The following is a 17,128-nucleotide window of genomic DNA, read 5'->3' on the forward strand; positions in this document are numbered from 1 at the left end:
TTTGCGGGCTGCCAAGCCGTACCATGTCCTCCCTGCCTTGTCTCTTCTCTAAGCTAAGCCTTCCTACCCCTTGTTGGAGCTCATGGTTTCCAAACCTCTTGCCACGTTTTCCTCCCTCTTCACAGGGCGCTCCGGTACAGCTACAGCTTTCTGAGCCCTTGGTGCCTGAAACCAGGCACTACTGGCAGCTAAAGCTTCGTCAAAGCCAGGTGGAAAAGAAGAACTATTCCTATTTCTTACACATCCCATCTGGTTAATGCTTTGCAGCAGATGTGTCTTTTGTGACAGCCTCACTTCTGAGTCTTGCTCCATTTGTGTTCGGTAACCTCCCAGGTCCTTTCCTGCCACGCTGCTTTCCAGGTGGTCAGTGCCTGCTTGGAGCTGTTTCACATTTCCCCTTCTTGGACACACTCGAGTTTTCCACTTGTCTCTTTGGAAAACCTTCAAATTCCGCTGGTTCTCCCTGTTCCAAGTTCCCTCAAGTATCAAGCTGCCCCATGGGCTTTCCTCAAGACAAGCTGGCGGTTTGACAGTGAAAAGCAAATAGCTGCCTTTCCCGAGTCACGCACCCACCGCACACCACTTTCCTCCAGGCCATTTCTGTCACATTCCTTCCCAGAAAACAAGGCCAGGAGCCTGAAAATAACTAGCGCGGTACCAGGGCATCTGCTTTCCCTTGATCGCTCTGTCCTCATGCAACTGAAGGAAGGTCAAACCCAAACCATATTGCATACTCTGACGCAAAGGCTTCAGAAGAGATCAGTTAGAGACGATATAAAAATTTTATTAATATTCATATAAACTTTTTCCCATATTATTTTTATATTGTATGGCAGAAGCAGCAGAGGTGCTGTCCACACACCAGAAGGGCACAGACAGTTCCCAGGCCAAGTTCACAGCTCATCATAGCAGCTTATTAATCTGCAGGTCAAGGGCTAGTGCAGCAGCCCAGCTGTGCTACAACACCCTCATGAAGCCGTGGGAAGTCTGGGAGATGTGTCCCACGTATGGAGGTAATGAGGATATCTAAAGTCTTATCCGTTTAAGCTTATCCTAACTGGTCACAGGCTGTTTTAGCAATACGCCCTGCAAATTTTTTTCTCTTGCTCTTCGGAAAGTGGGATGGGAGGCAATAGTTAAGGTTCTATATATATATATTTATTTATACACATATATACACACACACACGCACTCAGACGTGCTCAGCCATGAGACTGCGTATTCTTCCACTGTTTTTAATGAACTTCTCTTGAGAGCTGCCCTGAGACCCTGTTTGGGAGCTATGCGGACTAGGGGCCTCAGCCTCCAATCCTAAACAGCAATGAAGGATAAGGCATTGCTGCACTCGACAGAAAATACAGCTCCACTTAGGCTCCGAAAACATTTTGGCATAACTTGTTAACTTGAATTTTATCTGCAAACGTTTTCAGCCTGATACCACTGGGGATCCTGATTTTCCAAGACTTACCAACAGGAAATCCCTGAGCCGGAGGGTTTAGCTGTAATGAACTTATTGTATATTCAAGCCCCGAATGTCAATTTGGATTACGATGTCAAAAATAAGCACTGAGAGCATGCAACCGTACCCTGGGGTCACCTGTCAGGAACTCCAGACTGAAATTGGCCAGATATAGACCAGCACAGCCTTGATTTATTTTGTCCATGTGCAAATACAACAGCTAGGAACTAAAGGAGCCTACTGCATCCTGGAGATGAGACCCCTCTTCCTCTCCTTTGTGCTTTTCCTCTGCTTTGTGCAGGGTTTCCTTGGCTGGAGATGCTTCTTTAGAAACTGTCCAAACAGCTCAGGACTAGTCAGATGCATTAGGAGGTTAAACCCTCCATTAGCGCACATCTAAATCACTGCTGCTTGTGTCATTCTGGGACCCCAAAGTCCCAGGCAAAACAAGGATTCCCATCTTTCTGGAGACTTAACATATATGTGAAGAAAGTTCTTGCGACCCAGCCTTGGGCTGGAGACTCATGGGAATCCACAGAGAGCACAGGACACTGGGAACCTCTGTTCATTTCCCAAGCTCCATCCCAGGCACTCTGCAATGAGGAGAACCCGGGTTAATTGTTTTCTTTTGTTCACCGCAAGGACCGAGCAACGCTCATGGGGTGTGCAGAAGGGTCAGCACAGGCTTGTCTCCGCAGAATTAGGTAATACCATCCTGCAGAGATGCCAGTAGGTACCATACCATGGGATGGTTGATGGAAGGCAGATCAGAAAGTTTAAATATCAGGTACAGTCAATGGTCTGGATTTTAAAGTCATTCAAAAACAGAACTCGATAATCAGAATCATACCAAATCAGAACGCGACCATCCTCTCTAAATAAATGTTTTGCTAAGTCTCCATTAAACAGTGGCAAGTGTTGCCTTCCACAGCTTTCTTAGATAGTATTCTCTCCAGTTAACACCACCTTCCCCGAGATTTCCTCCTAAATCCTACCCATAGAGACTCTACAGTCAATTATGGTTAGCTGGATGGAGATGCAACTTGGAGAAAAGGAAAGTCAAATTTGGTTCCTCCAATCAAAGGTCATTAGGATGAAGTCTTCAAGAGGACTTCATTCACAAGCCCAGATCTTCCTTCTTTGTCCTGTAACTCTCCAACCTTTTTTTTTTTTTTTTTTTTGGTGATGCTGGCACTGAGTCTTGACCTTGATTTCCTTGGAGAAAGCAGGCAGCTTGTGGAATGAGTTTTCTTCTCCTTGCATGTGCGCACACACACACACACATAGCTGCAAGACCAGAGCCATGAGCCTTGACGCAGGAACCGAAGAGAACAGGGACTTCCACTTGGGCCTAGGTTTGCAAGGCACTTGCAATATCTTCTCCTCGCAGAAAATGCTCAGCTATATTATAAGCTTGCCCCCTTGATCTCTTTGGCCTGCAGTCACTGAGAATAATCCAGAGTGGAGGCTTTGGCCACAGCCAAATAACTGGTAACCAGCTTTGGAGACTGTTCACTGTTCTCCTTCCCCTCAGGTGAAACGGGTGATTACCTCTCCCATTTCAATAATTGCATATACGGCTTGCCTACAGAGTCTCTAATTCACTCACAAATTCTCACAAACTGCACCAGCACCAACAGGAAAGGCAGGGCAGACTAAAAATACCACCTGTTTATACTGGTTTCCTCTGGGATGGAGACGAATTAAAAGCCTTGGGTCTCCTCTGCTTTAGCAGGTAGGGATGGCTTGACCACTTGAGGAGCGGAATCTATTTTACTCGTTTTCTTCATGCTGAGAATCACAGAGGAGGCTGAGATTGGCTGAGCATCTCTGAAGCCACTAAAGAGCAAGAAAAAGGCTGGTCTGCTCCGCTTGCCCGCAACTTGACAAACGCTAGTGCAAGGCAGCAACGTCTTTCAAACCTCTCAGAAAAGCTGGAAGTTCTGCTGCACACAGCCAGCCCATGCTAATAAACATGGGTTGGCGTACTTCTTCACCTGATACCTGGATAACGTCAGGGCAGCAAGGATTAAAGTTTCCCTCTTCGGCCATCTACGGTTCCCAGCAAAGCTGACAGCCTCTTGGACTTCTCACCCAGGAGAAATCCTATCCCAATTTAGCCAGTCTCCTCCATGGACTAAGAGGCAGCCAAACAACTGCTTCACATTGTCAACAGTGCACAGCGTGACAAAGTTATCTTTTTAAAAACAACTCAGAGCCAAGCCAAATGGGGCCCTCCGCCTACTCCAGCATGAGAGCATTTTTTGCTAGTACAGGAAAAAAGGTTATTAAAGATACACATAAAGGCAGTTGCTGCTACAGGTTGTGGAGCTGCACTTGCTACATATCAACGTTCAGTGTGTTGGAAGGATGATCTGTAAAAGGAGGGCTCCAACTGGTAAATTAAGAGCAAGAAATCCGAAGCTAGATGTTAAAACTAAAATAAAGAAGACCTTTTAGCTGTTTAAGTTAATGCTCAGAAAAATCCTTGCCTCCTCTTTGCCATCTACAGCACTATCCTAGGGTTTCCATACGTTTCTGAAATACCGTGGTTTCAATTGCAAATAATATGCTGAACAACATAGGTAAAGTTTTGGCCCAACTGGTTGGGCAAGATAAATTGAACAACCCAACCCAGCAGCATACACTCTTCCAGCAAACGCAGAGGAAAAGTGGAAATGTGTGTAAAGTGTTTTTAGGCCTTAGGCACCCCTTTTACACAAGATCTACAACATTTCAGTGCCTCCTGCCCTTTCTCCACTTGTAGCTGATTCTCATGCGTGCCCAGCAAGTATGGGTCGTGCCTCTTTTCGTGGTTGCCCAACATGCATATTAACAGGTCTTCACAATCGCGACATTCCTTTTTCATTTAAGCACCTAGCCTGTGGTTACAGCTGAAGGGAATAAGCTCAAACCTTGCTGGTGGCTTGTGGCTTTGCAAAAGTCTGAGGAGAGAAGCAGCCCCATAAATCTGTTACTCACGGTTGCTGTGTAGAAGCCAGCAACTACAGAAATTACAATTGGTTTGGAAATACACAGTGAATACCTATTCTAGAACAACAGTAATAATCAGAGAAAAAAGGGAGTGATGACAGACACAGGATGGAGAAGACCTAGAGTATCCAGAGGACCACTCTATCCTTTGAAAATGATCTGAAAATATTCACATGTAATTAACCTCTTCTAGAAATAAAACAAATGCGTCCCTTTGTTGTTGTTTTGCAGCAAACATCACCGAAAAAAGATCGCAGAGGAAATTTTGGCAATGCATATTGATTGTTACCTTTACACAAAAGGATATCTCCACCTATCCTTCAACCTGACAATACTATTTTAAACAAAGGGTTGCCTGGTCCACACCTTCCACTATCCTGCTGCTTTTGTCTCTCTCTCAAAGGGAACTGAAGTTTTCTACTCTGAACACGCGACCCAACTTGTAACGGAGGGGGAGCAGCCAGTTACCAATGAAGCCACTTTTCTGCTCTTCAGACCAAAGTTTTGGGCCAGCATCATAGCTCTGCATTTCTGATCACTGCCAACAGTTCGCATAGGAGAATCTTATCTTTGGGTAAAGCATGGATAGCTTCAGAGAGGGGGAAAAGGGAAGGCATATGCTGCACAGAAACCTGGTGGGACCTGCACCAGAAGAAGCTTAGCTGACAGCAGAAGAAATGAGAAGTCTTTCCCTTTCTGGTCCTCAAAGGGAATGATTCCCTGATGATTTCTTCCATGGGGACACAAAACCAGAAGCCAATAAAGTAAAAAGCCCTTCAGCTGCTTGCAAGCCTGAATACCAAGAAAAGTGATCACAGTCTTGGGAAACCATGCATCATATGCAAGTATGCAAGACAGCTACTGTGCTTCTGCATTGCCCCAGCTGCTCCTCTTACTGTTAGCCTGATGTTAACATTACTTTGCTTCCAGAAAGAGTCTTTTAATTCCAGCACAGCAGCCGAAATTCCTTCTCATTACTTTACCCATCTAACCACATACTCTTGTGCCATGCAATGCGAACCCAAGACAATTGCAGTCACATCATGAGGAGAGACTTGTAGCTCCTTAGTAGCCATTCAGCTCTGCTTTCACCACTACGTTATACGTAGTCAGCATGCAATATATACATACGAGTTGTAACCACTACTTGATTTTTGAGGTGAAGAAAGAGCGCACTGTAGCTGGTGCAATACAGCACAAAGCATCTTTTCCATCTGGAAAGGATTTGAACTCAGCGTTTTGGAGGAACCTCAATGACACTTTTGGAGCAGAGCAAAAGGAGCTAGGCGGTCAACTAGCAATTGCAGTGATACAAGCTCAGGCTCATACAGAACCAGAACTGTAGCTGTCAAGACCTCTCTTAAAACCATTTCAAGCATATTTGATTTCAATTTTATAAGGAATAAGTATCAAGTCGTAGCCAGGACCATAGTGGTCAATAAAAGCTAGAAACCCTCACTGTCTTTCAGACCAGGCATCAAGACATTGAAGAACTGCATAGTAACCCAATTAGACAGAGGTGAACTTGGTTTACTGCCACTGCTTCTAGCATTGGTTTGAACATCTATGAAAGAAAGGAAGAACTCTGTGAGATTACCACGAAGCTAAGATATTATCTGAACATCTGCGCTATGTCTGTCAGATACTCCATCTCCCCTCAAGGAATCAGTCCCACCTGCTCCCACATAGGGCACATACAAAGCAAACCGTAGAAAACACATACATATAAGGCGTTGCTGCCACTGCACTAATGTATCCAATTAAGCCATCAAGGATGTATCAGGTTGCAGTGAAATTTCACCATCACTGCATGTTTGCAGGGAGAAAAAGATTAATATGAGAAAACCAAATTTCCAAACCAAGCAGCCATGTTCTTAGTGATAGCAAGGTCAGACAAAACTGCAAAGGACAACCTCAGACTCTGCCCAGACTCTTACTCCAGCTTCACATCAACGACTGAAATCAGTCTCTTGAAAATAAGACCAGAAGAGCACTAGCTGAAAAAAAGAAAGGAAGACAGACAGCTTCTTTAGAGCTTCACCGAGGGGTGCGCGTGCATCCTGCAATGCCGGGAAATATCCTGCAACAAAAAGGGGATTTCCTTCCAAGAAATGCCCGACTTCTCAGTTTGCATGTACTTGCATGTACTTTGCATGTAGCACATGTGAGTCTCAACAGGAAACAAAAGTCTTCAGTGCTGGCAACATTCACTGTAACACACTAGCCAGCTGGAGGGATCTTGCCTTCCCAGAGGAGCCAGAGGAGACCAGTGAGCACAACAGTTTGCTTGAGGCCCCTCACTCACCAAGGGGCAGAGCTAAGAGCAGAACCCAGGTACACACAGGTAACCTAACCATTGCACTGCACCCCCTCAATCCATCACTCATAACAATAACAGAGGAAGATTAAGAGAAAAATGTCTTCTCAACAGCTGCTGTTTCCTCTCCACCATCCCACCTCATGTTATCAGCAGAGCTCCCTTTCCATGCCACAGCCAAGTACTCTGGGCAAAAACACAGCTGGCCGACTGACAGGTTTTCCATAGGTATCAATTGCATGTCCAAGGTGAAAAGCTTCTCATGCATGTGCAAGTTAGTCAACTGACTTTATGATTATTAATTTAAAGATATAGGCAATTTTTGTGAATTTTTTAGGCAGCTAGAAGTGTTCTAGATTTGCAGATGGCTGCTAGTACCCATATTCGCCTGCTGCAGCACTTCCAAAGGAGTTGTCCATGAGGAGTCATCCACGATTTCACTTTAACATTTGAGATATGACCACGCAACCCGATCTGCAATCACTTTTAATAGCAGCATGAAAAGGACACCATAAAAAAAAAAAAAAAACACACTGAGAGGATTGACTTGAGCAGTTACCATTTAGCTTGCCTTTCAAGAGACGCTGCTGAAAGGCACTAGCTGATTTCAGTGACGTTTGCTGGCGTTATTATCCCTCTCCCAGAACTGAGCTGAAGGTCTTACTGGCTCTGCCTGCTCACTGGGGAGCAGCATAGACCCCTTGTGACAGGTACCTTGCAGGAGCTGGTGGCCAGTCACTGCAGTCACACGATTCCTTTGGCATCCGCAGGCAGCACGCGTGCCACCGCTGGCAAGCGGACACGTGACGGAAAGCCAGAGCGCTACTGCCAAGGGGCCAAAAATCAATAATTAGAGCAAGTGTTAGATTTATTCCCTGCTTCGCCTTTCCCCAGCCAAGGAAACTACGTTTAGTTTTGCCTAAAGCAACAGTCTGAACGTGTTTCAGTTAGAGTTGATAATCAATGTGCGCTTTCGCGTCAGGCTGAGGACTCCTGCTCCAAAATACCTCGTCTTCCCCCAGAAGCAGACTAGCTGCCCAGGCTTCAAGGCAGAGCACCAACCAAGTTACCTTCTCCCTCCACTAATCATCTTAGGAAAATATTTCCTCTGTGCAAGAGCAGAAAGTGTCTGCTTGCTGCAGCCTGGTGAAGCGGTGCCATTTCATGTGGGCTACTCAAGCCCGTTCAAGGTTTCATGGCTCTCTATCAGTAAAACCTGACGATTAAAAGGTAATTTGTTCATTTCGGGGTTTTTTCTTTTTCATTTTTTTGTTTGTTTTGGATTTTTTGGTGGGCAGCAGTTTGCTTTTGTTTAACAAAGTGGAATAGGAAGATTTTCTTCCTGTTAAAACCCAGACAATCCCAACGAGAATGCATGCTGCTGCTTTAGAAGTCCGTCAAGGAAAGACACCCAATTCAGAAATTCAAATCTGGTTTTATCAAAACAAAATCATTAAACCCAGCCTAACGATGTTAGATGGAAAAGAGTCCAAGAGATTAAATTTCAAGCTAGTCAACGCAATACATAAAGGATAAATTTCATCTGTAGCAGAGGCGACATCTGACAACCAATTACTCAGCTGAAAAAAGGTTTTCATACTATTTCACAAAAAAATTGTAAAGTAATGCTGCATTCTTTGCTATACACCAAATAAGCTGATACCAAATAACCAGCAATTAAAAGAAAACTCTTACAATTATGTGTAGTAGCTTATGTAATTAGAAGTTTGGGTTTTTGGTAAATTATAGAATTGTTTTCAACTGGGATTGAAAGAAGTCACTCGTTACACTCACTAAGGAAAGAACTGCCTTAGCTATTTTCTTCATGGCTTTCAGCTTTAATGCAGGCATCTCTTCACCCTTACTCGAAACATTATAAAGAAAAAGCCTCTGCAGTTTTCCCACTGTGATGATCAGGTGGATACTGGGGCAATATTCCCAAAGCTGTGGGCAGTTTAGATGTGCTTCTTCTCTTTCCAAAATGCTCTGTGCTTGATCTCTTTGCCCAAAAGCATAACGCTGCTTCAGGGAAATTCACAGATCAAAATCCAGGTTAAAATCAAGTCGGGATATGAGTTTTCCATGCAAAGGCATGAGAAAGCATCTAGGGCCCAGGATGGGAACTTGCATGCAAATAGGAGGTGCTCACTCTTGCCCAGAGATACCAACTAAACCAGACACGAGCACAGCGCATACAAACACTTCCCCTTCTGAAAAAGGTCAAAAACACATAAGTCAAGGTGATGAACTGAGCTACAGAAAACATCCAGAGTCAATCTAGGGCCAGTCAAGTCTTCTGAGCGGCACCTCTAGCTACATTTCAATACAAAACCTTTTCTATTCATAGCTTATCATTCACTTTACTGAAACGCAGTTGAATTAAAGCTGTTCAATGTTGCAAAGCAGCTTAAAGTAAAATTTCTCTCCTGTATCTTCCCACTTCAGCTTCAGAGCAGTACGGTTGGCGTCTTGGCATTTTACTCTCTGATGACAGACAGATTGGGTGGGAGAGAAGAAAAACAAAAAAATCCTATTTCACTGATGAAGCCTAGAGAGGCCCTTCAGCTCTTCACGTTACGCCGCTTCCCACCAGCAACTCACCCTGCGTTGTGCACAGTCTCCTCCTAAGACTTGAGCAGCAGGTCTCCTTTTCAACAGGAACGTAAGGTTTCTAGGCAGACATATGTTGCTTATTAGCTCGGATCACATAAGGTGCTGGATGAGTAGCAACGTCTGCCTGACGAGGGGACATGGCATTCCCACTGTCCATGAAGTTTTGCAAAGGCAGCTGCCTCCCAGCCACTGAACGCACGGGAGCTGTTTTTGCAGCTGCGTACCATCTTTTGGGAAGGAGAATGAAAAGCAATTGCAGTGCCATCTTGCGTGAAATGGAAATTGGAGCCACGAAGGCGGTCTTTGAGTAAACCCACTCGTCGGAACATTCACCACGTTTGGATCACTTCAGGCTTGATGAGTTTTAAGCCAAAGAGTTTGGGGGGTCGGGGAGGACAGTGCAGTCCAAATCAGGCTTGCAAGCAAAGCAACACAAATGGAACCATTAACAGAAGACACACAATTTCTGAGAGATACTTAACAATTTTATTTTATAAATACAGATGAGCTTTCCCACAATTACCAATGTAACTTTAATGTGTCATTTACTATGGGGTTTTTTTTTTTGGTCTATTTTAAATATCTGGTCAAGCAAGAATAAGCCAATGCTGTTGTGCTTGCTATAAAAATATAATGGGATGTGATCTTCCAAAACTAATATTCTCAAAAATTTTAGGAATTCCTAGTGACGGGAAAAGATTGCAATGAAATGTTTTCTCCACTTGAAGACATTTGCAGACATTTAACAGTGTCACAGCTGTGCAGGAACCAAAAGGCTCCTGACAGTTTAAAGCATACTGTGATATATCACCTCACCGAAAAACTTACTATTTGTTTCCCTCCCACTAAGCTATTTTCAAAGTAATTTTCAAGGTGGGGGGCGGGGGGGGGGGGGGAATCACAAAAAAGCCACGAGAGATGGCTGCAATCTGTACAATTCCCCCCACCTTTCACAGGAAAAATCAGTTTGCCAATGTTTTACTTAGCCCTACTACACTGTCCCCCTTCATACTTTCTTCTATACAGAAAGTTTAAAGAACAGAAAAGAAACCTGGGGACATTTTAAGGCCTACTAAAGATACATCTGTGGAAAGCCCATCAAGGAAGCTTTGTGAGACAAATGCAGAAATCAACAGTTGTGTTTGACACTATTACAGGGCTCAAAAGATAATAGCAACACAGCATTAGGGAAGAAAACTAGACTTCATTTGGTTGTGTGCAACCTGAGAAAATGTGCAACTAATGAAAACATTTTTAAGTCCTGCTGATGTTCCGTGAACCTAATCTCATGGGTTGCTTAATTGCACTGAGATGCTCTGTGTTTGCCTAAGGAACATCGCAACTCCACAGCTACTCTTTGGGTTGGTTTGAAAAGTCACCACCACGCACAAGCTAATGCCTTTCCTCTATAAAGGACAATTCGTATGCCTGAAAACAGAAGTTCTGTGATGTTTTGAGTGTGCCAGATTTCACCCTTCAATGTGCACAACTGACTCAATGTTATTGGACCGTGTCTGGAATTATACTGAATCCTCATTATGCTCCACTATCAGAAGAGTCACAGGACAGAGTATCTTCTCTCCATGCCCGTTTCATCAGTAAGTGCTGTGCTCGCTTCAGGTATTTGTTTTCGGCTCTCAACATGCCAGTGAGAGAATTGGCGAAAATTTCCCACCTATCTTTTCTCAAGAACGGCGGCAGCGCTTTGAGCTGCTGCATCATCCTCTTTAGGGAAGTTTTTATTGAGGTGGGAACAGAAAAGTTTATTCTGGGGAAGAAGAGATTTCAATTCCGTAAGCTACTCAAGAACGTGTCCAACTTCACATCCAAGTTTGGAACTGGAAGCATGTTCAGTGTCTTATAGAGCTGGAGGCTCTATTTCTGACTGCTTCTGTCTCGCACATCTTATCATGACAGACCAAAAAAAGGAATCACTGCAGAAAGGCTCAATCCAATAACTCAATTGTAGACACAACCGTTAAAAGCTAAGAGAAGAAACGTGAATATAACTTCAGTACAATCATTAAGGTGTTACCTGGAAAACGCATATTCTAAAACAGTGCTATTATGTATATTTGTTTTCACACACGTCTTGTTTTGACAACGGATAGTTGAGATTATACATATCCACATTTTAACAAGTTAATTTAGGCTAAGCCTTATGGTGAAGCTAGGAAACAGACTAGGTCACTGGTTCAAGAAAAAGCATAGACTTGGGGGGGAAGGGGGGTAGGGGGGAAGTCAGGCATGATGAAGTGTTTTTTATTCTGCTATATATTTTTATGTTTGAGAGCTCACAACTGAGCCCAAATTCTTGGGTATACAATATAGAAAGCAAGAGCAATGAAATCCAAACTCAAACAAATACCAGGAATCGCAAAGCAGGCTGCAAATTGCTTTCCCATTAGTGCAGCTGAACACATGTGCCAGCAGTAACCTACCTAAAAACCAAACTGCATCTCTAGCAAACTGCTGAAAGTTTCTTCCTTTAAAGTACAGATGGTACCATTAAAAGAATATTAATTTAGATGAATTATACTAAGTGCCTCCTTTCTACAGAGGATGGAGTGATTCCACAAGTTCACCTAATTCCAAAACGCCAACTGCATTTTAAGTCTGGATTTTTACGAACGTGGCTGAAGTGCCTCGCAGCACATTGCCTAAGACACCTCGGAACGTGACGGGTGAACCCCACGTACGCAGTGCATCTGTTAGGCCTCCGCAGATTAGGTTTGAAGTACTGTACCTAACTGTGGAATGGTCAAGCTGAGATTTTTTTTCTCTTTCTTTTATATATATATATATATAAAAAAAAAAAACGAAACACTAGAGATGATTTAATCCTCAAGGCCTCTACTTGAAAAGCGTCCACTGGTAGGAACTGTGAGTACAGAGGAAAGGAGGAAAAAGGAAACTGTCTAATTAATCAGGTGCAAGGGAACTGCAGATATCACAGGTGCTCGTTCTCTGGCAAGTTTACACCACCAACTGAAGACCCATCAGTGCAAACTAGAACTTCAAAGACTGCGGAGCACAGCTAAGAGAAAGCTGCGCAAGTACAGCAAATCCATGGTATTTCCGTAACGCTGACTACATTGCTCAAACACACACAGGACTACATGGGAGAAAGTAAAGAGGTGTCTGCTGGTCCTATCATAAATGTATTTTTAAATTAACTTTTTTTTCTTCTGAAAAGATCAAAATAAACTTTAACCCTAAATATTAATTAAGAAAACAAATATTCATAGAAGGGCCTGATCAGCACTAGAAGTTTTTTCCAGGAAAGCATTTAACAATGGATTCTAATACCAAAAAGAAAACCCAACAGATCATAAATACCAGACATAAGAGGACTGGAAACAGAATCAGAATTTACCTGGGCTGTGAATAGACCATGATCCTGTGTTATCGCACTCAGTTACAAGTCCATTTGTTTAACACCATAGGAATAGCTTTAGCTTTTTTTTTTTTTCCTCTCCATAATTAATATAAAGAATAAGTGCAATTTTATTTCTATTCCAGATCATTGCTTTCACCTCAATGTCTACTACCAAAATCCCTGTCCAAGCTCATTTGTCCGAACTTTTTCGCGGTCTGCGGAAACTGGACATGTTTTCATTCAGTGCATAGATCCTTCGAGAGAACTCCTCAAACTCCCCTAGGACTTGTTCATCACATTCTACTGCCACGGCGTGCTCCACCGGGATTGAGTTAAAGTCTTCGAGCTGCTCTCCCATGCTGAATCCTGTGGCTTCCATCCCAATTATTTCCTCGGCTTGCTCCACAGTGCAGCAAAGAACAGGGCCAAGCGAGGGCCGGTACTCGCAGGGCTGCTCATTGCTTGCCGTGCCAGAACACTCGCCAGGCAGAAATGCCCCATTTATTGCACTAGTATGTCCCAGAAAAGACTCCTGACGGTCTTGGGTATCGTTTAGACTCCCGTTTTCTCCGTTTAAACTGCTGCATAAATCCCCTCCTTTCTTGTTATTTTCTTTTGAGGAGTCCATAGAGGTATCTAAGGAAGAAGATATTGATCCAGGTTTTTTATCTAACTCTCCTACATGGGCTGCAATGGCAACAGGCTGTGTTAAAGCGGAGTTGTAGCTAGGAGGAGGAGTTTTGTACTGTAGTCTTTCATTCCCTGTGCTGGCTCGTTTTCGGAGTCCTTTATCTGGAGAAGGAAGCCCACTGGAAAAGCCAATATCCAATCTGCCGAAGCTAGAGCTCTGCCTCTTTGGAACTGGAATTGCACTGGATATATGGTGTCGATCACTATAAAAAAGAAAAGAATAAATCACAGTTGTCGAGTATGCTCACAAGCAATACAGATGTTCAACCCAACACTGAAGCAACTATTTTATCACAACTCTGAGCTCTGTTTGGCCGGTCACTTGTATCCTAAAGTGCTAAAACCTCAAATGTGTTTAATGCCATATGAACTACAGAAGACACCCCAGAGGACAACTTTACTGAAAAGCTGCAAGATCATGTAGGGGGCATGTAGAAAACTCCATGGTTTGAAGAGTCAGTCAGTCAAGAAACCACTGCATTATGTTAATTCATACTGTTAGCACTGTTTTATAGGACTAAGCTGTACTTTATGAATTATTACTGTTGACCATATATTTATGTATTTATGGCCTGTACTGGGCCATCATAAACTCTTCAAATAGTGAGTTAAAATGGCTGAATCCTCCAAGAGCGAGTTCTTCCAGCAGCGGACTTTCCCTGACAGCTGCACAAAGGAGAAAAGCCCCATTAATTCTGCTATTTGTAGAGGATTATTTTTGCCAAATCTTTTGCTTTTCCAAGCCAATGGCTCCAAAACTTTTTGGACAAATGTCAACCCCAGTTTCTTGTGGAACATGAACTAATCAAGCTTAATTTACAAGTTCAATTTTAGTACTTAATATAGTTCCACAGACCACTTACACTGTCTCAGAGTCTATAATTTGGAACATCCACTTTACATCATCTGGGCTGTGTTAGCTGAATTTTCCCTCATAGGCTTAATCCTTACCCAAATATAATCCCCATACTATACGCAAATAGTACGTTGCACATTAACTGGGGTAACCAGTCCACCTTTAAATTAAAAAATAAAAATATAAAAAAAAACCAAAAAACCACACACAACTATTACCAATCTCCTGAATACATCACTCCAAGATTGAATTGCTGTCAGTATGAGTCTCCTTCACTAACTTCATTTGAAAGAACACTCCCCTTCTACTCAAGGCCTGATACATTTTAGGATCTGTCTTGCATGGAAAAATCTTTGCATACCAATTCTAAGTAGCCCCTAGTGTGGGTCCTTTTTCACCTTAATTGTTTTCTTCTTTGTTTGATGTTTTTGCTCCCCTTTGTAAATAGGGTAAGTTATACTGCAAAATAAGCATCCCCGTGGGAGGGCAGTCTGGAGTACTGAGCTTTAATTTTCTCTCCCATATTACTTCCTCCCAGACTGTCCCTTAATATACGCATAGGGCTTTCTTCTCTTCTGTAACAACTTCAAACTACCTTAAGGGAAGTTGAGGACAGTGAGGTAGAGATATGTGCACCATACACAGAGCTGGCAGCAAAAACATCACCACCTTTTTCTTAGATTTCAAAGGCAGTTTCAGACCTTTTTAATGCAACCTTTGCCTACATAAAATTTCATAGCTCTATTTGCAAAGGCTTGGAGCACTCTTAATAGAAGTGACAAGACAAAGTAGTATGGGCCACAGATGCTTTTAAGTGTTGTAGATGTGGTTTTGAAGATTAGCCCTCAGTAGCTTACCAAGAAGAGACTTTTACACATGACTTGTGAATATTTTAAACAACTTCTACATAATTAAATTACTTTTTAAAATTACCTAATATGATTAACAGAAGAACCTGAGCCAGGACACTTGCAAACTTTAATCAGGCAATATGCACAGCAGACACACATACTGGGGACGGTCTGTTTTGCCCTTCCCTTCTCCCTGGCTTAGGTCTTTCAGCCTTACTTCAGCCATGCTCTTACAGACTCCTTTTCAAACTCAAGTCATTTATTGTCATCCCTCTCCAATTCCCAAAACTGATTCCGATATTAATATCCCCTGCAAAAACAAAGATGAAATCATTCTTCTTGGTTTCTATCAAGACGTCAGAGATGAGTCAAATGTGGCTTTATTCCTGCTGAACTAGAACCCAGGAGGACTGCAAACTCCCCCATCTAAAATAAGAAAAGCAAGACTAGCACAGATAGAATAATACAAGCTGCACATTTAAGAAAAGATAAACATGCTGTATTTTCTTGTTTGTTTTATTTTAACTATACGACAGGTGACAGATGCATCTATGCATAATGTTGATTGTTCTGTAGACAATTCATATCCGGATTCACCAGGGCACCTCAGTAGCGCCGGTCAGAAGATTCTAAAAGCTAGGTGCAGAAATTATGGTACAAGAGACGTTCTTTGCAGAGTGAAAGCAAAGTTTGATACCTAAAAAACAGATCCACAACAGCCAGTGTACTAATAAGGGTTTCCTAATACCTGATCTAGAAACAATGACAAGAAGGGTTTGGGGGAAATTCTGATTTTTCCTCTGGATTTTAATCGGCCATCCAGAGACCTGAGGGGCGCGTTTAAGAGATTAATATGTAATCCAGGAAGAACTTCAGGTTGTAAAATGTGGACTGAGGTAAAGATGAGTAGTCTTCACAACAGTCACAGGGATATCTAATCTTTGAAAAAATATTTCAATGATAACAGCTCTTGCCTGGATTGTAAGCAGTCAAAAAAGGGTCCAGACAAGTCACACAACCTAGAGTGGCCAAAACATCAGCCTATAGACCTGTTTGGAATGAGTCCTCCTGTTGACTAAGTCAACTCACAGGACAAAATACAAGATTTCAGAAGAGTAAGAGCTATCTCAGATGAGGACACTTAAGAAAAGGAGAGCAGGAAGCGATCCTAGATTTGATCCTAGCTCCTGAAGCTTCAAAGGCACGCTAACATGCAAAATATAAGTCATCTTTGGAAAGATCAAAACCCAGGCAAAACTCTTCATCTGAATGGTATTACCTGCCGCTTCTATTTGTAGAACTAGACTGTTCTTTTGATATGCTCAAATTCAAATCTCTTAGACTCGACTCTCTGGAAAGTTAAGATATAAGGACAGCACCAGATCGCCTAATCAGCAATCAGGCCAATTTAGACACAATGGCAACTTTTGTATGGAGATGAAGCCACAATTTAAGCGCCTGGGTAAGCCAACATGAGCTACTTAGACACCATCCTTTTCAAGAGAAGTAGCCTTACAAATTGTTCCGGTGAGCATGTAAATTTAAGTTTCTCCTAAAGGGAAACATACATGCCTAAATTCCTTTGCAAGTCTTTGCCTTTCGAGCTAACGGGTGAGAAATTAATTAGTTTGCAGAACCAGGAGTGTTTTAAAAAGCTTGTTATGACAAGGTTACTCAAGCTAACACGTTATATATGCCTGAACAATACCTCTTCAGTCAAGCAGCCAAAAAAAAAAAAAAAAAAAACCTTCCCTTAGTAAGTTGAATTGGCAGAATGATCTACGCTAAGTGATCTAACAGCCTAAACATAGCAGCAACGCAAAGCTAATCTCCCCCATCTACAACATAACTTCTTAGTTCTTTAAAACAGAGTATAAGGGCTGCCCCAAAGGGCAGTATAGGGAGAATCATCTTCATTTATCATACAAGCATGCAAACTAATGAATTTAAGCAAAAAACACTTGCAGCC

The 17,128-nt window shown here is 42.6% G+C and overlaps 1 protein-coding gene across 1 annotated transcript in view; it reads right to left on the reverse strand.

Moving 5' to 3' along the window:
- Positions 1–11,465: 11,465 nt before the first annotated feature.
- UVRAG (UV radiation resistance associated) overlaps positions 11,466–17,128 on the reverse strand; it is a 97,879-nt gene continuing 92,216 nt past the window's right edge. The window contains exon 15 of the mRNA XM_068930738.1: positions 11,466–13,655. Coding sequence (XP_068786839.1) covers positions 12,953–13,655 — 703 coding nt within the window. The 3' untranslated portion in view covers positions 11,466–12,952. The remainder of the gene's footprint in view (positions 13,656–17,128) is intronic.

The sequence above is a fragment of the Struthio camelus genome, chromosome 1 (genome assembly GCF_040807025.1).
Source record: "Struthio camelus isolate bStrCam1 chromosome 1, bStrCam1.hap1, whole genome shotgun sequence".
Lineage (NCBI taxonomy): Eukaryota > Metazoa > Chordata > Aves > Struthioniformes > Struthionidae > Struthio > Struthio camelus.